The following is a 22,606-nucleotide window of genomic DNA, read 5'->3' as shown; positions in this document are numbered from 1 at the left end:
ATGTTATTATGCTTATTTTAAGTACGAAGAAAATGCTGCACAGAGTTGTTAAATAATTTGCTCCGGGCCACGTAATCAGTGGTGGAGCTGGTGTTTGATATGATTTATTGTCTAAGGGAATTGACTGCTCCTGAATATCCCCTTCACAATAAGAAATATTCATAGTGTTCTTTTCTCAGGTTAAGAAAAAAAGAGAGGTCTTAGAAACCACGTTGTTTAATGTAATTGTTGTTGATATTTATAATTTATATTCTAGGCCCTCATTATTATTTAGAAGGGCAGAATTAAATACAGGTAGTATAATTCATCTTCCAAAACATCTTTAAATAAACTTCAGATTTTTGTCAGCTTATGTATATATATATGAGCTGACATATATATAAAAAAAAATATATATATATTTTGTGTGTGTTACCACAAAAAATTTCCCATTTTAACCACTTTCAGTGGTTTATTTACATTCACAATCTTGTGTTACCATTATCATCATCCATTACCAGAGCAGAAACTCCATACCTAGTAAGCAATAACGTCTCATTTCTTCCACCTCAAACCCTGATAACCTCTAATCTATTTTCTGTTTCTATTAATTTGCTTAATTTTCTTGTTTTAGATATTTTATGTAATTGGAATCATACAATTTTTATCCTTTTGTTTCTGGCTTATTTCCTTCAATATAGTGCTTTCTAGGTTCGTCCACGTTGCAGTATGTATCAGAACTTCGTTCATTTTTACAGCTGAATAATATTCCATTGTATGTATATACTACATTTTGTTTATCCATTCATTTGTTGATGGACACTTAGGTTGCTTCCATCTTTTGGCTGTTGTGAATAATGCTATTATAAACATCGGTACGCAAATACCTGTACATGTCCCTGATATCATTTCTTTTGGGTATATACCTAGAATTGCAATTACCAATCATATGGTAGGTAGTTCTATGTCTAAATTTTTTAGTAACTGTCAAACTGTTTTTCACTGTGGCTGAACCATTTTACACTTCCACCAACAATGTACAAGGGCTCCAATGTCTGCACTCTTGCCAACCCTTATTATTTTTCTTTTTTTTTGACAATAGCCATCCTAGTTGGTGTGAGGTGTTATCTTGTTGTGGTTCTGATTTGCATTTCCTTGAGTCATCTAATATTTTGTATTTATTGATGGCACTGTGTGTTTCTTTGCAGATAAAGGATGGTCCTAATTCACCCGAAGAAGATTTGAGTCCAGTTAAAGGAAACATTACCTTTCCCCCTGGCAGAGCAACAGTAGTTTATAACTTGACAGTGCTTGACGATGTGGTGGGTGATGTGAAATACTTAACAAGAACTCTCTCCCTTTCTAGTAGAAGTATTAGAGAACATATGCCAAGTATTAAATTGCTTTCAGTATTTAAAATTAATCATGAACACAATCCTATATAAAGTTAGCGGTATTGTGGCTAATCATACTTGAGATATAAATAGCTGTATATTTTGGAATATGTCTTAATACTTAACCTTACATAATTCACATAAATTGTAAGTCTGGAAGCTGATGAACTTGAATAACTGGTGGCCAGTCACATAATACAAAATTTTAAGCTTTTGTAAACTCTGATGGTTGAATTTTTTTTTTTTTTGGTGGGGGGGGTGCATTGTCCTGGAATCGAACCCGGGTCTCTGCATGGAAGGCGAGCATTCTACCACTGAATCACTTGTGCATCCTGAGCTTTACTAATGATTTTCCATGTGGTTAGTCTCAGTAACATTTATCTAGCATAAATATTTTAGTTTAAAGCAAAGAATTCTACTGCAACTTATGTTCTTCTATTTAAATATTTTAAGTGTTTCACATTATAAGGTTTTGATCATTTTCACATTTCACACTGAAGTTACTAAGGATTGAGATGTATGTTATAGCTAGCTTAACAGCTAAGGAAAGAATGAATTTGAGTAATAATGTGTTAGGATGTCCCCCATGAGCTAAGCAAGAGGAAATATGATTTTGTTTAAAAGAATCTAGATATTGCCAAAAAAGAAAATAGAAAGTAGATGAGATTTGATGACTCTTTCCCTCATCCTCGTACAAGAACCCTAGAATCGATCACAACAAACCCCTGAAAGAAAAAAAATACGTTAGAAGACATTTTAGAAAGCAGTATTTATCTTGAGAAATTGAGATATAGTTAGCATTGAAAACACTTTATTTATCTGATTCTGGAAGCCAATAAAAAAAGTTTTAAAACACCAGAGCATTGATGCAGGTTTCAGTTTTGGAAGTGGTAGTGGTGATTAATTACATATTTTAATTTTAGATTTAAAAGCTCATTGATGAAATTATAAAATTTAACTTTTTGAGATCGTTTTACTTTTTATGTTTCTATTAATGTAGGTAAAAAGACATGGGATTCTATATGTTTAGCATCATTTATAGAATAGAATTTATAATGAAGGAAAGGCTGAAGCAGCACAATGATATCTGTGCAAAAGAAAAAGGTTCATTTTAACAGTGTTAGCAGTTTGCCCGCTAGTGATCTTACAGCTCGTTCTCCAGTGAGGGGCATGGCATTCATGCTGGAAATCATCTGATTGGTATCAGATGTTTGACTCATGGATTAGAAATCAGAGAGAAACAGGAATAACTCACGTGGTGGAAAACTGGCAAATTTTATGTGATGTTTAATGTACTGTTCCAGATTCTTACACATTTCTAGACCTTATATGTTGCTTCTGACCCTACCAACCTAGTAAAACTGAAAAGAATTTATGTTAATTTTTATTATGTAATCTTAAGATTATGCAAAATCAAATCAAGGTTGAAAGACATCATTGCCTATTTTTCATTACCAATTCACACAATTACTTTAATTTTCATTCCTTATTTAAAGTACATAATCTACCTTTGAAAAATGTTTTAGAAAATAGAAACTAAGCACTTAAAGATTTTTAATTTTTAATTATGGAGTGATTGTATTGGAAAACCTAGCACCTTTTGCACTTTTTGTTTCTTTGCAGGTGCTTTGGGTAATTGATGTGACTGTTTATATTTCTTTGATAGGTACCTGAAAATGATGAAATGTTTTTAATTCACCTGAAAAGTGTAAAAGGAGGAGCTGAGATCAACACTTCTAGGAATTCAGTTGAGGTCATCATTAAGAAAAATGATAGTCCTGTGAGATTCATTCAAAGTGTTTATTTGGTACCTGAAGAAGACCACATATTCAGGATTCCAGTGGTTCGTGGGAAGGATGACAATGGAAATCTGATTGGATCTGATGAATGTGAAGTTTCAATCAGTTATGCTATTATTACTGGGAATTCAACAGCACATGCCCAGCCAAATTTGGATTTCATTGATCTTCAGCCAAACACAACTATTGTTTTTCCATCTTTCAGTCATGAATCACACCTAAAATTTCAAATTGTTGATGATATCTTACCAGAGATTGCTGAATCCTTTCACATTGTGTTACTCGAGGATACCTTACGAGGAGATGCTGTGCTATTAGTCCCTTCTGTTTTACAAGTCACCATCAAGGCAAATGACAAACCTTATGGGGTCCTCTCATTCAACAGTATCTTGTTCGAAAGGACAGTTATAATTGATGAAGATTCAGTCTCAAGGTACGGTTTATTTTAAACCTTTTGCTGCAACTATTTTAATATGTTATATCAAGATTTAATTTTTGTTGTGTTGGACACAATGGATGCTTAGGGATGTGCCATTCCCTTTACTATGACTTCATTGCTTTTTTCTTACTGTAGATATGATTTAAATATGCAGATGAACTCATATTATAACAGTTCCCTAGGACACATCCATGTATCTACTTCATATTAAAAACAATTATTCTTTGTGATATGGATTCTGCTTTTACCAGTGTCTGATGGCCAACTCGACATTAGGAAATCTTGCCCAAGGGAAATAGAATGTATTATGTGATTGTGTTATATTCCTTTAAAAAATCCTAGATTTGAAGACATCACAGTGGTTAGAAATGGTGGCACTCATGGGAATGTTTCTGTGAGTTGGGTGTTGACAAGAAACAGCAGTGATCCCTCTCCAGGAACAGCAGATATCAGTCCGAGTTCTGGAGTTCTCCATTTTGCTCAAGGGCAGATGGTGGCATCAATTCCTCTCACTGTTGTTGATGATGATCTTCCAGAAGAGGCAGAAGTTTATCTACTTCAGATTCTGCCTCATACAGTACGTGGAGGTGCAGAAGTGAGCGAACCCGCAGAGGTAGATGTCTTGTTGTACTTCTCTTTCGAATATTTCTGTGCTATAAAAGAGCCAAGGAATTTGGTCATACATAACAAATTTATGTTTAGTGTTTATATGACAGGAAGAACACTAGCTTTGGAAGTGATAGTTGCTTCCCTTGCGCAAAGGTGTGCTTATACAAAAAAAAAATTAATTTAAGAAGCCTCACAAACTATAATTTAGTAGAGTTTTCAAATATTTTTTAATTGTGTTTTACTCTATTACCAGAGAAGTGCTATTTTTAGATATGATCTATAAAAAGGTTAATCTTAAAATCAGTATTCTAGAAAATTAAAGAGTTTTGTGATCTCAAGATTTGAGATTAGTCTACATTCTAACTTTTTGCTTCTCTGTCTGCAGCTTTTCTTCTATATCCAGGATAGTGATGATGTTTACGGCCTAATAACATTTTCTCCTATGGAAAATCAGAAGATTGAAAGTAGACCAAGTGAACGACTTTTATCCTTGAGTTTTTCAAGACTAGGAGGGACTAAAGGAGATGTGAGGATGCTTTATTCTGTGCTTTATATTCCTGCTGGAGCTGTGGACCCTTTGCAAGCAAAAGATGGCATCTTAAATATATCCAGGAGAAATAGCCTTCTCTTTCCAGAACACAAGACTCAAGTCACTACAAAATTACTGATAAGAGATGATGCATTCCTTCAAAATGGGGCCCACTTCCTAGTACAGGTACTTTAATGATTAAAATAATCTCAATTTTGGTTACGCTATGAGGGTACACATATATGTATGTGAAAGAGTTAAATAACCTTGATTATACCTTTGTTATTTTTTTGCCCTCATTCGTATTTTGTATTCTACTATGAATTTCTAAATAATATTTAGGTAGTCCAAAGGCATCAAACTGAGATTATGCTGTTTCTGAAGTACATAAGGATGAATGAGACAAAGGTTTATATTTTAATTAAGTGATAATGAACAGTACAACAAATATGATAATGCAAGTCAGAATATAATGAATGCAATAATGAAGTAACTAACAAACTGTTATAGGGGAGGGCTAGGAGAGAGAGCGCTCCACTCTTCTTTTAAGTTGATTTGGGAAAATGTGACATTGGAATGGGTTTGTAGGATAGATGTAATTTTCACAATGGATATTGCAGAGGAGGCATTCCAGATAGAAAAGCAATAGGAGGAAAATTCTAGTAGATACTTTTAAATAATATATTAAAACAGTAATTTTTTTGTCTATTAATTATAGACAGAATCTCTGAACTTTGAATTATTTCAGATGAAGAAATGAGCACTCTATAACATATCTTTCCACCTTATTTCCTAACTTCTGTTAACCCAAACATTATTTTTCTTGTCAAAAACTAAATATTTGTGTTCACTTATGAGACTGTGGTTTGTTTTCCATGCAATTGGTATTAGTTGATTCTGAAAATTAGAGAGTAAATAAAGCATGCTTATAGAATATTGCTGAGGTAAATAAATTGAATGCAGTATCAGGTAGTAAAAATGGATCAATAAAGAGCTTTAATGCCACCATACCTTTTGCCAAAGTACATATTGAATGAAAGCTCATATTCTATCACCTTCTCTGAATCATGCTAAATTTAAATGTTTGATATTCTTTCAAAGATTTGGTTTTATTATAGTTCATTATTTTTGCTTGTTCTGGAGTTTCTATATGCCATCTTCAAGAAGTTATTGAGATATCCCAGCCGTCTTATTATATATTCTGAATGTTGAGTTTAGCTCTATTAATTGCTTTTTACTCTTGCTTCACACCTGCTTTCTGTGGCCGTTTTTACTGAACTCCTGGATTTTCCTTATCTCTTGCCTTCCCCTTGTTTTAGTTTTGTTATAGAAGAGATACAAGCAAGGTAAACACTTTGAATCTTTGAGCACTTAAAAAATTCTTTATTTCATACTCACCTGGATAATTTGGCTTTGGTAGAAATTTCTAGATTAAAATAATTTTTTTCCTCAGAACTTGGAAGGTATGGAGATGGATACTAAATTCACCAGTTCCTGATTAGGTAGTGTCCAGAGTTGCTGACGAGGCATGGGAGGGTAAAGAATCTATTTGCCTTTGCTTTTTAATATCTTCTGAAAACTTTTATTAATTTTTAAATATCCTGAAAGCTTTTTATGCATTCTCCTTGTTGTTCTAAACTTCACAGAGCTGTGACTGACCTTGAGGGAGCTGGAGAGAGATCCCGCTCTGGAGATGTATAATTTGACCTTTTGCCAATTCCCCCAAAGGCTTTGTCACTAGAGGAAAGAGATCCTGTTTTCAACTTTATTATTGTTTTTTATTGTGTCTCCTCCAGTTGGGGAAGCTTTTATATTAGCCAAGCTTTTGTCTGTGAGGGCAGCCTACTCTCAGGAGGACCCTTGCATTTCTTTTCTTGGGATAATAGGGAAACAGTACATGATCTATTCACAATTAAATAAACTGTGTGGTTTCTCAATTCACCTGTGAGATGACTGGACAGGTAGCCCTGGGTCTGGATCTGTGAAGTGCAATCGAGCAAGTGGTCAAGGCTATGACCCTGGCCCTGTTGAACAAGAAGTTAAAACAAGAAGAATGCTGCCACCAGAACATATCTAGATATATTTGGAATTTTAAACTAGATTTATTTAAGCTTAGCCTATACCAAAACATCTCATAACTTGTTTGCATTTTAATGTCAGTGCTATTATTATGGAAGTGGATACTATTTTACCAGTTCCTGATTAAGAGCATTTCTCAATTGGGGAAATTAGCAGAAGTCTTGAAGATAACTTGTTGAATGGAGTTTTAGAATTTATTGGAGGTTTTCCATTTTGTTTTGTTTGGGGGTGAAGGGGCAGACCAGCACTCTCTTTCATCTATCTCTGCTATTTTGTGTCTTCTGGATTTAGAGCATTCTCATTAATATATGTGTCCGATTCTTTGTCTCTTTTATTCTGTTCTTCCTTCTGTCTATCTCCATTCTTGCATGCACTACAACTTATATGAGAACCAAATTATTAAAATAAGTGAAATAAGGCAAAGATTTTACACAATTGCTTTTGTTTTCATGGAGGCCTGGGCTTCCTGGTATCTCTGCGGTAGTTGGAGTAATGGTGTGTGATTTTGAGAATTGATGATGCAGAAATATTGTTTTGAATTTTAGAGAAATCCTTTGAAATAAAGAAATGCTTTTCTGTTTCCATTGTGGTTTTTTCAGTTCTTTTCTCTTGCTGACTCCATACCAGGTTTTACTGTGGGTGGAGACCCTTATGTCTATGTTCATATCAGTAATGTCTATATTAACTTTTAGCCTTTTGAAAATATCTAGTGGCTCTAGCAATGTATCTGTGAAGAATCCCTCTGTAAACAAATTGTTATTAAGAAACTTCTGTAGGTCTGGCATTGTCCTAGTCACCTTCCTGTCAGCTTCTTATATGAGTATGACAGAATTTGTTTTGGATAGTACTTGAAAACCAAGAAAAATCTTGAGGCCTTTAGTAGCTAAATTTTGGCGTTCCAAGCTGTGTTAGACAGCTATTTACACCACTAATTCCAGACTTAATTCTTCATGCATCTCTGTATTCAGATAAAAAACGAAAGTCTTACAGTGCAGACAGTTAATTTAAAACCTGTTTAGAAAAAAGGAATTATTAGTCACTGACACAGTTCCTTAAGGTTCAAAACAGCTGTAGGCCTGGGAAAACTGGCTAGAAGTAGAAGGCTGTGTAGTTTGTATAGTACGTAATGAATGAGCAACTCAAGAATAGGCGGCATCAGACTCTGCATGGAAAGTTGAATGAAACTGAAGAAAGGAGAATCTGAGACATGAGCTCCTCATTCTTTAGTAACCCTCTCTGTTAAATACATTAGTCTGGGATTCGACTTTTGGCAGTCATGGGCTACTGATGTGCTGTCGTAGTTACAAACTGTCTGAAAGCAAAGAACGACTGTATGAATGGAGCAGTTTGATTTAGCAGATGTCTGAGGATCTCAGGAAAAAAAACCCATAGAGACTAGAAAATAAGCCACGTAAAATTAGCATTTTCCTTTTGATGAGTCCACTTTGGAGCCTTCTACATCTTCTCTCTCTCTCTCTCTCTCTCTCTCTCTCTCTCTATATATATATATATATATGTATATATATATTTCACATGGCATATCTAGAATTAATTCTTCAACCTTTTTGATAAATAAGCAAATTATTACTTATTTTATTTCTTTCTTTTTGGAAAGGTTTGAGTAAAACCATACTGAGTCTCTTTCTGTGGTGTTTTAAGCAGTACTATCAGTTTAGCTGATAATAACAGTTAAAATGTAATTAATTAAAAAAATTTCTATCTAACAACCTTTATTATTTTTTGTTTGTTTGTTTTTGTATAGATGGAAACTGTGGAATTGGTGAACATAATTCCCCCAATCCCACCTATAAGTCCTAGATTTGGGAAAACACGAAATATTTCTCTATTGGTTACTCCAGACATTGCGAATGGCGAAATTGGCTTTATGAACAATCTTCCGATCATTTTGTATGAACCAGAAGATTCCCCCGCTGAAGTGGTGAGCAGACATTCTCTTATTGATGGAGGGCCCAATGGGATAATATACAGACACTATAGTTTTTTATGGGATTAGCATATAGGATTAACAGCTCTTGGAAAGCTTCACCATTTACAGCAAGCCTTGAATATTTAATTTTGTCCCAAGTAACTGATGAGAGTGTGATTTTCCATCATCTTTTGCCATGTTTGATAGGATAAAATTACTATTAATTGCTCACAGTGAGAGGAGGCTGTTGTGATATGTCTGTTTTAGATAGCAGTGATATGCCATTTAGTCTCAGTGATGGGCAAATACAATTTTTTTTAATGGCCAAGTGATGTGCACCATAAGTAACCTTGACCTCCTCTATCTTTGAGCCCTCTCTATATATGCTTTGAGTAGGACTGGGTAGAGATGATGTGGGTGAAGTTGTAGGGTAGTGAATCTTAGGAATTTTATATTCTTTATAAATTAAATATGTTCATATTTGTATTATATGTATATATTTATATATTTTTATGTATATACACACACACATGCACATATAAAAGCATACTCACACACCCCTCCCCCCACCACCTCCCACCCTTCAACACACTCCCCCTTGTTGACCTGGCCAAGCCTTAGCCTGTGTAGATAGGGATGGCTCTGTCCACAACCTGTCCCTGAGACCCTCCCAATCCCTCACATTCGAGTGGATTAACGTTGTGTTGGGGTTCAGATCTCACAATTTCCTTTGTTTGTCTCTTTGATTCTATAAATAGGCAGAGAGTCTCCATTTTTTTAAGATGTTTGATTTTTTCGTAATTAGTGTTTCCTGATATATTAGAAGAGCATTTAATTGCTTTTATTAAATTAGATTTTAGATCGCTTTTATTCATTTATTTCATAAAGCTATACATTTACCATGTAGTATTTTTCCCTTGGTTCCAAATTAGCTTTCAGAGAATGTTTTGGGCTCTGTGAATCTGCATTTTTCGTCTTAGTAAGCAGCCTAAAGAGTAGGAGGTCCTCTTTGTTCTTTGTGCCCCATCCCAGCTCTGGCCACCCGCATTCCCAGAGTTATTTATGGGCATTGTTACTTCGCTGTGAATCTCACTTTGCTCCCTACTCTGGGGCCCTGCTCATTACCAACCAAATCAGCAGGAAAATAGTGATGAAAACGTCTTCCTTTTTATCAAGATGAGCTGTGTGAAAGGGCAAAGGGAAAACAGGATTCCTCTTGTAGGGGCTTAAACCCCAGTGATTTATCACTATCATTAAATATTCATTTATATTCTTTGAAAAACTTCTTGAGCTACAGTGATCTTTTTTTGTTATGTATATTTAAAGTGTTCTACATTTGGACAAAATACAGTTTTGTTTTTATATACTACCTAATACAGTTTGTTTTTGACATTATTGAAAATAACTTCTCTTTATTTAGCTCATGCTATGGAAAGACACTGTCCTAGGTGCTTTACTCACATGATCTGTAACGCGCACCATGAACTTGCAAAATAGGGACCATTAACTTCATTTCACGTGCGGAAATTGAAGTCAGAAAGGTTAAGCAACTTTCCCAATTAGAGCCATGATTTGAGTATCTGATTTTCTTTCTGTTTCTGTGTAGTGTATTGGTTAGAATTTTTTTTTATTTGCATAAAAAATGGGATTTTTGGGATGCATTTTACATTATGCATAATTTTCCAGTTTTAATCACAAACATTTATTTTTCAGTTGATATTTTGCCATTAAATTAAATTTTTTTCAGGGAGCCTCTGATAGACATTTATTCTTTAATAATCTTAGTCTGTGTTATTCATGCTTCTTTTGACTTTTGAACTCTTTCAAACTTTTTATTAAGATAAATCCCTGGAGAGGCACATTTTTGGGTAGGGTTCATTTTGCAGCTAAATTTGATTAGAAAAAACTAAGATAAATAATTATATGTGATTGAGAAATAATTATATCTAAAATTATTTTCATGCTCAATGAGGCTTGTTCAGTTGTGTTTGTTGTCATTTAACAGTTCACTTCTCCATATAGAATACATATATTCATATAATTTAACATATGCAGGAACTATATGCAAAGCGTTTATTATTTGTGAGCATGTATTTTAGAAGAAATTGTTTTGTTTTTTCTTTTTACAAAAAGATATACATTCCCCTACATCGAGATGGAACTGATGGTGAGGCTACTGTCTATTGGAGTTTGAAGCCCTCTGGCTTTAATTCAAAAGCAGTGACTCTGAATGATATAGATCCCTTTAATGGCTCTGTTGTGTTTTTATCTGGGCAAAGTGACACAACAATCAACATTACTGTCAAAGCTGATGACATACCGGAAATGAATGAAACCATAACACTTTCTCTAGACAGGTAATAACCTATTTTGGTAAGGTTTAGTAACATTTATAAGTAGGATTTCTCTTACATAATTTTTGCTTGTTTTCGTTTGTCCACATAAAATAAACAAATCAAGACGGTAATGTTATACTGGCCTGACTTCCCTGTTATCTAGATAGCTTCTGGTTAGATTATGATAGCTGTCATATTCTTTAGTGAGTTTTTACTGTACTATTTGTTGAGAAGAAGCATAGAGAATAATGGGAGGTATCAGATAAGTCTTAAGCATAGCCATGCCACTATATTAAAGAAATGCATCAAAAAATCTAATATGTTAAGTTTAGTAAACAGCTCTGTTAGCTTCGTTTTCAATAGTGGAGATGGTTACAGATGTTCGGGTAAGGGAAAAAGAAAGCTTTAATCTTATATGAAATTATCTTTTTAAAATGGAATTTAAACAAATGATACTTATATTTCAGAGATTAAAAATTATGCAAATTTAAGTGGTACTTTTACAGTAATACTTAGGTTTTACATAGCATTCCTTGGTAGGTAATTTATATTAAAAATTGTGCAATCAGAATTTTTTCAGTAAGTCAAAAAATAATTTTTAATGAAGAAAATACTGTTTTTAATTGATTTTAATGAATGCTTTCTTTTTTTTTAAATCAAAAGCAAACCTATTTACTACTGATCTAAATTTTATATTAAAGTTGCAACATACTAGAGAAGTGTGGCATGTGGGCCACACTTAGAAAGAAAAAAATAAAAATTCAACAGATATTGTTTTGTTCTGTATTTATCAGGACTGAAGTAGTAATAATAAAGTTTATATAACTCGTCATCCTCTATATTTTATTATAATCCCCTTAATTTCTCTGTAGGTGCTTTGTCTAAACATTCAGGTTTTAATTCAATCTTCTTTACTACTCAAACAAGAGAATCACACAGCCTTAGAAATCTGATGAGTATTTTTTTTAATGTGAAAAAAAGAGATAGAATGTAGGAAACAAATTTATTGAATGTTCATTTCAATTTTGTTTGCTTCCAGAACCACATTATATTTATTTCCTTTCTTATGCAAAATGTAAAAAAAAACAAAGGAAAAGAAAAAAAGCAAACAAAAAATCCCAAAAGCAAAACCCAAACACAATACAAATTAAAAAAAAAAAAAAAAACTGTCTAGATTACTTGTGATTTTAATATGTATGTTCGATTAAATCCTAAGGGAAGATATTTCATATGATGAAAAAAATATCAGTGAAATATAAATTGGAAATTATTTTTTCATTTATGTCCTTTTCTGTTTAAGTTTAAGGACTTATTAAATCAGTGGACTATCTTGAAAAAGAGCTAAAAAAAATGACCAATGATAATAAACTAAAGCTATAGCAATCCTTAGAAACTTTTTAAACTCAGTTTAGAGTTTCTGCTCTAAACTAAATGTTTAAAAAATGATTTAAATAATACCTGTGCAAATTCCTGGTGACTATTTAAAGTTACATGTTTTCAGAATATTCATTTTGAACTGCATCATGTAAACATTTGAAATTAAATACAATTTTTAAGTGTTCTACGTTTCAAAAATTTTTTTTCTCTTATGGGTAAAAACAGTACACAAGGTAGTATAAATCATGGGGTAGATTTCAGAAATTATTGGTTCCTCTCTTTTCAAGTAGGGGAAATTAGTTCCAATGTTTATTAAAATGTTCTTATTTAATTAGTAGCTAGAACATACTTGTATTATCGCAATTGTATGTGAAAAAGAATGAGCAAATTACATTTGATATTTCTAAAATATTTAGTTAAATAAATATGATAATAAAATCAATGATTTGAGATAGCATGCTGTTTTATCAAAACCTCTATTTTGATTTTGCTATTTAAAAAAAAACTAAAATGAAAGAATCAGTGGTAATAGTAAAATGTGATTGCAGTAAATCACAATACTTCAGTAACAACAAACTAATACTTTATTGTGGTAAAGTTTACAATTTTCTCTTAACATCAAATTCAAATTCTCTATATTTCAATTAAGTGTAGATACAAATAGTCTTAGAACTAAATAATTTATGATGCTTCCAGTATCACAGTAGTTACAAATATCTTGTTTAGTTTTCCCCAATTCATACACTATTTCATTATGCCACATTATTTCAGAAAATTTTCAATATATGTATTATATAACTCCACATTTATAAATAGTATATTTGACTTTTAAAATGAAGCTCAAGGACTCTACACTTCGATATGTGCTTTTCAAGGCTGCATGAAAATGCAATAAAATGGGGATTTGGAAAAGTATTTAGATTTCTTGATGTGGAATTGTATTTGAGTAATAGGTATCACAATTAAAGTGTATAATGACATGTTATGGCTTGTTGAGTATGTTTCCATGCAAATGATGAAAGGTAAATATTTCTCTGCTTATAGAGTTTTACTTTTTCTAACTTAAAGAACAATAGGCTTTAGATCTGAGGACTGAGGATTTTATTTTTTTTAACCTAATTAAAGCTACTAAGTAATTATAAATAGGGCTGAATAACGTTTGCTCAGCTGCTGCAGTTTGTGAGCATGTACTTGGCTTGGCAGGCACAAGCGCCTTGGCGGAGGCCTGGAAAGGAATTTCTTGAATGGGTCCTGACATGCTTGCTGGCCATGGGTCAGCTTCTATAAGTGGGAACTGCTGAACTGCTTGCTAGCAATTGTTAGTAGCTACGTGCGCAGTATGCACTGTTCCCATAAAGGGAACGTTACTAGCTCCTGGGAGAAAAAGAAGGCATTTTTTTAGGTTTTGTTTTTACCCTGTCTTTCTAAGTTTCTAGGACTATTAGTGAGGTTTTTGAGAACTGGTGCCCCACCTCTTTTTTCCCCCTCCCACACTTTTTTCTTTGTTGACAGGGTAGAAACCGAAAGGTTTGTCGTATATTTTGGGTAAGTGTGCAAATATAATGCCTTACTTTTGGTGACTCAACATTTTGCTTTGCAAGCGATTGTTTGAGACATGGTTTCTGCTCTGCATGACCCCACGGTTCTTGTGTAATTTTTTTGTCCACCTGCCTGTGCATGCTTTGTGTGCGGTTTCATTTTCCAATGATAACGCATATATGAAGTTGGCATTTTTTTTGTCCTAAGAGTTTTAAATTATGAGTACCTTTAGGATACTTGCCTTAAAGTTTGAAGGACTTAGAAATTTAATGTTCGTTATAGTTTACACATTACCTGGAGGGCAATTGTGCTTTAATTGTGAAATTCTCACACACCATCCTTTATGAATCTTGTCGTTGGTAAAACAGAGAATTAGCAAACAATGCTCTTATCTCTACCATTGGTTTTCTGAGTGCATCTACTAAATGTTTTGCGTACTTCTTCTCAGTTGTATACAGAACTTTACAAAATGTGTCTCTTTACTGAAGAGTAGTATATTTTAAGAAAGTCTAAAAATAAATTCACTTGTTTAATGTTCAGAATGGACTTTTGTATTTTACGTTCTGATCCAGTTTTCTTGTCTTCTAGCTGTGTGGACATAGGAAATTTTAATTACTGAAAACATTGATACGTGAAATATTATGAAGCTCATATGACTGTATTAATGATATGATAAATCACTGTTCTGTTATTTGAGTTATCTCCCCTGGGACCACTGGCATTCTAGGTATTGTTTGCCAGATGTCCAAAACAAGGGAAGGATATTAATTCAGATTCTCCATTACATAGGAAGTGAGCTATCGTTTCTACATATTAATCGAGGCTTCATTGCCATTTTGAGGTCAGATCACCAGTACTTTTTGGTTCAATAGGAAGTTACATTTGGAAAGGTTTAGAGCAGCTTGCAGGATTGAGAATTCTCAAAAAGCCTGCTGGCTTTCTAATCCTTAGAGCCTTGCAATCCAAGTCCTTTGATCATTCTAATTAAACAGTGAGCAATAAAAGCCAGAAATTAAAAAAAAAAATCTTGTTTTAATATGTTCTTCTGAGATATTTATAGAAATTGTTATAATGTGCCATGAATCTCAGAATCCTTCTGTTCTATATATTATTTTCTTATCTGTCCTATATTTTCTTTTATACAGAAAATATGAGGTTAAAGTGAAGGTGAGTGGAAAGCATTTGAAAAGTCACCAAATATTTCTGAAATCTAATTATAGTTTCATTAACAGTGTTTATTTTCAATCACTTTAGCTTATTTAGTCCATGCAATTATCCAGCTTTTGCTATAATCCTATGCAATGATTTTTTAAAAGACATTCAAGAGCATGTAAAATTAAAATTCAATTTTTGTTTAAATATATTTTCTCATGGCATGTTACAAACTAAATTTTTTCTAAAACTATGGAAACAGATCTGTAAATTCTGGTGCTTTATAGAAGTAAAATATAGTACATTTACAACTTTTGATTGCATATGCAGTGTTAGTTTCAATCAGATAAAAAAGATACGATGAATTCAAAAAAGGAGATTCTTTCCTGGCACATGCACTTTCCTACTCCCACAAATGGAAGTTCTTCCATAACTATTAGAAATAAGCTGTTTTGATTTTAAAACACTTAATTCAATTACAGGTTTTCATTCCTAATAAGTATCCTTTCCCTTTACCTGAGAATACTGTAAATATTGCCTTTAGAAGCCTGCAAAAATCACAAGTAAAACCTATAGGTAGCAGGTACCATTTTTCTCTCTAACTTCTACAGGGTCAATGCAGAAAATCAAGTGCTGAAATCTGGATATACTAGCTGTGACTTAATTATTTTCGAAAATGACGATCCTGGGGGAGTTTTTGAATTTTCTCCTGCTTCCAGAGGACCCTATGTTATAAAAGTAAGTATAGGAAACTTCAATACACTTTGTACTCACAGCTTCCGAAGAATGATATTGAGAAGGATTTGAACGTTTGGGAATTTTTATTTTCTTTTAAGGAAGGAGAATCCGTAGAGCTTCACATCATCCGAACCATGGGAGCTCTCGTTAAGCAATTTCTACACTACTGGATAGAGCCGAGAGATAGCAATGAATTCTTTGGAAACTCAGGGGTACTAGAATTTAAACCTGGGGAAAGGGAAATTGTAATCACCTTGCTAACAAGATTGGATGGGATACCAGAGGTATGAGATTTTATTTTTCCAATTGCTTTTATGGAAATTTATGGTATCTAGTGTATTATAAAGATAAATATTTTGAATATTGGCAAGGAGAGACAGGGAAGAGGTAGAGAAGAAATAAGTGAGTAGTGCTTATTATGTTTGAGGACAAAAAGCACAAAATCAGCTATAAGAGTAATTCAAATCTGAATGGTGTATTTTTATCCTACGTAAAGAAATACCAAGCAGTCTGCCGTTGTGTGATGTTTTCATACCTTTTTAACTTGTTAAGCCTTATGCTATGTAACCTCTATTGACTGGTTTTAATGATTTGGTTTTGAATTGAAGAAGTTTTATTTTTAAATTATGTTGAAAGGAAATAAAATTTTATATTAATGGAACTAGAGATAATTCACTTATATTTATGCATTAATGTATATGTAGGTTTTAAATTAATTTTTTTAATTTAGTCTAATTAGTTTAAATCATCAGCAATAAAGTATGGTCTTGCTGTTTTATAATAGTATTATGGTTTATTTTTTCTCTTTTTGGGCAATGTATACTTATGTCTAGTTTCTCTCTTAATCTATGAGAGAATGTTAAAAGAAATTTTAGGAATAAGATCAGTTCTGCTATCTTTTCAGTGAGTTGTATGTTTCTGAAAACATGGTATATTAATATTATTGACTATATATCTTTCATTTGTTCTGAAAATTTCAAATTTGTCTTTTTTCCTAATTTGACATTCTCATTTTAGTTGGATGAACCCTATCGGGTGGCCCTTGGCAGCCATGGTGAACGGGAAAGCAAGTTGGGAAATGCTACGGTTGTGAACATAATGATTCTGAAAAATGATGATCCTCATGGAAATATAGAATTTGTTTCTGATAGCTTAATTATGGTGATAAATGAAAGTAAAGGGGATGATACCTATAGTGGTAATATATTCTACTTCTTATAATCTATCGGTGTTTACTAAAGAGGAAATACTGTTTTTTAGTTTATCTCTTTAGCACCTAGTTATTATCACTTGTCCATTCTGTCTTAGAAATGGCATATAATGCAAAAATTTGTTTTTTTTGTCAATAATATTTAGAATTGCTATTTTAACTTCATGCGTATTGTTGTGATGATATTGATGACTGGTTGCATTTTAATTTCAATTAATCATATGCAGTGGAACTCAAACACTCAAGAGTGAGTCAAGTCAAGTTGGAGAAACTTTAAAACTAAGAGTTATCACTAGTTGTCGCTAGCAATTCTGATTCTTATGGCGAATGGCTGAAACTGTCATAGAAAAAATGGAATCCATTCATTTTATCAATTGCATGCCTACAGAGGGAGAACTAGGCTGATACATTGTTACTCAGGAGTACTTTGGAAGCTGAGCTAAGCAAATAATTAACTTTTATTAAAAAGAGGTCCTATTTTACTTTTGCTTGTTTGAGGAATTTCTTTGTTGTTTTAAAACTGTTATCATGTATTTTACATATGTTTGTATTTTACAGCTGTTTACGGTGTAATAAGAAATCGAGGTAACTTTGGTGATGTTAGTGTATCGTGGTTGGTTACTCCAGATTTTACAGAAGATGTATTTCCTGTCCAAGGGACTACTTTCTTTGGAGATCAGGAATTTTCAAAGAATATCACCATTTACTCCCTTCCAGATGAGGTAAATGTTGCATATACAACATTTGGCTTTACATGTTTTTGTGACTCAATAATTATTTTTTGTTGAATAAATATCTGGAAATATATTTTGTAATAGACTATGTGATTTAAAAACTCGGGTATGAAAATGTCTGACTGTAAGCCAAAAGAAATATGTTATCTTTTAGTTCCCCTGAAGGGTTTTTTTAAATTCCTAGAAATGGTAGTTGTCAGTGATACTGTTTATGTATCAAACATCAGGGATTCCCAGTTGTGATAGAAGTTACGTCCTTGGCTAGAAGGTGGGCCATTTGAAGAGAAGGCCACTATTTATCAAGATTTCACACCGGTTTCCATTCTCAGGATGAGGACACTGGGCTAGATGGTTCACAGATCCAGTGTGGGTCCTCTGATTGATAATGAAGAGAAAGTAGGTACTGTACATAGAGAGCTTAGTGACAATGGAGATCTGGGCTTAGGAGACTGAGTGTGAGCTGTCTGCTGTACCTCTCTTCCACCCCTGGGGAGGTACATCCCAAATCACTTCTCTTATGGTGGGGAGGGAACCAGCTCACCTGAAGTGAAAGACAGTGTGCACCTGGGATCCATTTTACCCAGAGCTACGGGGAATCTCATCTTGTTATGACATAGGAGAAGTTTTTGTGATCCACTTGGGTGACACGTCAGGAATTTTAAGAGGATTTTAAGAGGCTTTTAAGAGGCCTTCCTCAGTTAGCTGAGCTTTAGTTAGTATCCTGAATTATGTTCTAACTAAGTATCAAAAATATTTTTCTGTTCATTTTTATCTTGTAAACAATGTATTTTTCAATTTCTTATAAAAGTTGTATGGGCTACTTAAGAGTTCTATTTTTAGTTTATATCAGGCAAATATCACTATTCTCACTAAATTTTGTAGTTGGTCAAAGTACTGTGGTTGTTTGGATGGGCACATGTTGATTTTTTTTTCTGGATCCTAATTGAATGAATACTTCAGGGTTGTTCTAACTCAGAAATGGAAATTAATACTAGTGCTATTATTAGGGCCCTTGAAAAAGACAAAAAACATTAGGAGTATGTAGTGTAATTAATTATACATGCAAAAGGCTGCCTGACTTAGAACATGTATAACTTATTTTCCAAAAGATTCCAGAGGAGTTGGAAGAATTTACCATCACCCTTCTTAATGCCACTGGAGGAGCTAAAATAGGAAATAAAACAACTGCAGCCCTGAGGATTAGAAGAAATGATGACCCCATTTATTTTGCAGGTGGTATACCTATCTTATTTGAGTGAGTTTCTTACCAGCGTCTATGTTTTCAGTGAAGTTTTAAAAGTTAACATTTAAAGGAGTGCAATTGATCCTTGTTTAAATATGATTTCATGATTTGTTCTGATGGTCCTTGTTTGTTCGCTTTGAGTTTTACAAATATTTGTATACGTTTTCTGAAGGAAAAAGAAGAGAAAATAAGTGTTATTTTGTTAGAGTCCATTCTCCTTTTTAATACCAGGTATTTTCTTTCCTTTGTGCAGAGAAGATCATTCTCCCACATGATTCATACTTAATGACTAGCCATATGCTAAAGTAATTAATATTTAGTGTATATATCAATTACAGTTTCCTCAGTTTTGCTATTTTAATGCTATTTTTTAGAGCTGCCATCTGCCCCTGAGGCATCCTGTCATTTTATTTATGAGATCTAATTGGTGTCTAATTCTTTCTTAAACTTTTTGGTAAGCTGCAGGAGTTGACTTTTATTGATTCATATTTTAATGAATGTGAATCATATTTATATTATTCAATTAGCACATATTTAATGAACTGGTCCTGTGCTCAGTCTTCTGTTAACTGCTGTGGTAGAAATAAAGCATTAAGATACTGGCTGGGGGGGCGGGCCATGGGAGCTCAGCAGGCAAGAATGCTTGCCTGCCATGCCAGAGGACCTGGGTTCGATTCCCGGTGCCTGCCCACATGAAAAAAAAAAAAAACAACAATTAAAAAAAAAAAGAGATACTGGCTGGGCCCGTTCTCAAGAATATATAGGCTAAATTTGGAATTGTGTTTGTGAAGCAGTAGGCATTGGGTTTCGAATAGAATGCAATTATTGAAAAATTGGATAGTGGAGACTGTGAATTCTGTAGGAATTAAGAGGAAGGCCATTGAGTGTTGAAGAAATCAGGAACCTCAAGTAAGAGTTGGTAACAGAAATGATCCTTTAAGCAAAGACAGCAGAGCACATTTCTTGAAGGGGGAAGGACAAATATAAAGGGAAACCATAAAAGATCTGAAAATTTGTGGACAGAATCAGCAAAGCTCATAGATTCCTTTTTTTCCTTTGTGGATATGTCAGAGCCTCGTGTAATAAGGGTGCAGGAAGATGGGACTGCCAACTTCACCGTCCTTAGGAATGGATCTGTTGATGTTGCCTGCACTGTTCAATATGCATCCATGGATGGGAAAGCGACTGCAAGGGAGAGAGACTTTGTTCCTGTTGAAAAAGGAGAGACGCTTGTTTTTGAGGTTGGAAGAAGGGAGCAGAGCATATCTGTGTTTGTTAATGAAGATGATATCCCAGAAACAGATGAATCCTTTTATATAATCCTCTTTAATTCTACAGGTAAAAAAAATTATGTTTTTATGGCAGGTCTGTTGTTTTGGTGCTTTATTAAGATGACAGTAAGTAAGTACTCCTGTACAGTAGTGGTACCAAATAGTGCTTACTGTCTTTTGTGACTTTTCAACAGCGAAATTGCTTGTTTCATTGCTCTCTTAAGGCCTGGGGTGAAGAATAAGTGTGTTCAAGCTTCATGTACCCGGTATTCTCTATGGCAGTATTTTTTTTTCAAAGTTTTCTCACAATATGACAGCAATAGAAAATTGTGTTCTATAAGGAGGAGGAACATAGTTAAAAGAGGCTGCCTTTGGAATTATGGCTGCCTAGATCTTGCCTTATCTTAGTCACCTAAGGACTTAAGGGTTCAATGTCTTAAAAGCTTTGTGTCTCACAGTAGGGTGCTGAGTCCACTAGTTGGGAAGCTACATCCTGTAGGTGATTAATCATGATTGGCTGTTTGATTATCATCTAGTGAGGAAAAAAATCAACCTTATAGAATAATGAGCGCAAAAGAAATTTCACAATGGCAAAGATCCTAATTAGCCAAATCTTAAAGGCTAAAATATTTGGTGAATCAAACCATTATCCTGAAATTTAAACAAAAGAAATAAAAAAATAAAAGTAAAAAAAATGAGTGGCAATCTGCAAGGGGAAAATATAGGCTCCTTCTTCTTCTCCATGATGAAATAGAATATTTTGACCCCACTCCTTGAGCCCTGAGAATGTCTTGACCCCACCTTTCATAAGCCAGAAGTGCTGTGGCTTCTCTCATATTTATTTTATTTTTTTAAGACTTCAAAGAACTCTTTTTTTTCTGAACCTGTTGAGAGTAATTTTCAAACATAATGCCCCTTTACTCCTTTTCCTACAAACAAGTACATTTCCCTACATAGCCAAAACCAGGAAGTTAACAATAGTATGATTATGGACATCTAATCCTCAGACCCCGTTCAGGTTTTTCCAGTTGTCCCACTAATGTCCTTCCCAGCAAACTGATCCAGTTCCAAATCATGCGTTGCATTTAATTGCCTTGTCTCTTTAGTTCCCTCGCTTTTCCTGAGTTTGGCAATGTAGACAAAGAGAGGCCAGTTATTTTGTACAATGTCCTTTTTTGGTTTCATCTAATATTTAACAGAAGTGATACTGTATTTTTATTGTATCCTATCAGTTAGCAAACAACTTTGATTTGTTCCATTATTGTGGCTGTTCACTTTGAGTGAGATTAAGGTGGTGACTGCCAGCCTTCTCCTCTGTAAAACTATTTTGTCCCCTTTGTAATTAATAAATATTTTGTGGGCAGTTACTTTTAAAACTCTGTAAATACTCTGTTACTCATCAAACTTATATGCTTATCAGTGTGGACTCATAATTTCTATTTAATGCATTGAATTATATTTTGCTACTGTCACTAGTTAGTTGATACTCAAATTGTTTAGACAATCATAACCTGTTTGAGATAGCTTCTTCTTTTTTTTTTTTTTTTGATATATCCCTATCACTTGTTAAGCATTTGCTTACTTCCTGGTACAGCAACCTGTTCCAAGTTCATCTTGTATTTTCCTGTCACAACCCTGAAATTAGTCGTTTTTCCAAAAAGACTTGGCTCCTTTTAATGAATAATATATATAGATATTTAGAAACCAGATTTGTGCACTTTCTTTTTCCTGTTGTCTTGGCTTAACTAAGAAAACCAAACAAAGTTAACGGTGGAAATTATCATCTAGTGAGGAGAAAAATCAACTGTATAGAATAATGAACACAAAAGAAATTTCACAATTTTAAATCATAATTAAAATCATAATTAGCCAAATCTTAAAGACCAAAAATATTTGGTGAATCAAACCATTGTCCTGAAATTTAAAAAAAAACAGATTTTACAGATAAAAATAATTTTAATGAAGTAAAAGTGGATCTAATGAATTTTTATTGTGAAGTATAGAAAGGTGATGAAGAAATAACATTGTCTTAACAATTCACTCTAGAAATAAGTTCTTGATGAAATTTATTAACTTGGTGTAATTCTGGTAAAAGGCTTTTAATCCCAAACATCTTTTGAGTCAAAATAATCATTAGGGTTAAATTATCCTTAGGAGCAAAATGCTGCCAGGTTTGAAATAGTAGATGGAAACGTCCTGAACTGCTTCTGGGGGCAGGGTCTGGGGAAGGGGCGGGAGGCGCCATGTCTGG

At 33.6% G+C, this 22,606-nt stretch overlaps 1 protein-coding gene across 1 annotated transcript in view; it reads left to right on the top strand.

Annotated features, from left to right (window-relative positions):
- The window catches only part of ADGRV1 (adhesion G protein-coupled receptor V1), a 637,421-nt gene that overhangs the window by 45,892 nt on the left and 568,923 nt on the right, over positions 1 to 22,606 (top strand). The window contains exons 6-17 of the mRNA XM_077139161.1: positions 1,188 to 1,301; positions 3,040 to 3,605; positions 3,954 to 4,224; positions 4,606 to 4,935; positions 8,591 to 8,767; positions 10,889 to 11,112; positions 15,771 to 15,897; positions 15,996 to 16,181; positions 16,915 to 17,095; positions 17,666 to 17,829; positions 18,951 to 19,074; positions 20,156 to 20,422. Of these exons, the coding sequence (XP_076995276.1) occupies positions 1,188 to 1,301; positions 3,040 to 3,605; positions 3,954 to 4,224; positions 4,606 to 4,935; positions 8,591 to 8,767; positions 10,889 to 11,112; positions 15,771 to 15,897; positions 15,996 to 16,181; positions 16,915 to 17,095; positions 17,666 to 17,829; positions 18,951 to 19,074; positions 20,156 to 20,422 (2,731 nt within the window). The remainder of the gene's footprint in view (positions 1 to 1,187; positions 1,302 to 3,039; positions 3,606 to 3,953; positions 4,225 to 4,605; positions 4,936 to 8,590; positions 8,768 to 10,888; positions 11,113 to 15,770; positions 15,898 to 15,995; positions 16,182 to 16,914; positions 17,096 to 17,665; positions 17,830 to 18,950; positions 19,075 to 20,155; positions 20,423 to 22,606) is intronic.

Source organism: Tamandua tetradactyla, chromosome 21 (genome assembly GCF_023851605.1).
Source record: "Tamandua tetradactyla isolate mTamTet1 chromosome 21, mTamTet1.pri, whole genome shotgun sequence".
In the NCBI taxonomy this organism is placed as follows: Eukaryota; Metazoa; Chordata; class Mammalia; order Pilosa; family Myrmecophagidae; genus Tamandua; species Tamandua tetradactyla.
This window is presented reverse-complemented; position numbering and strand designations above follow the sequence as displayed.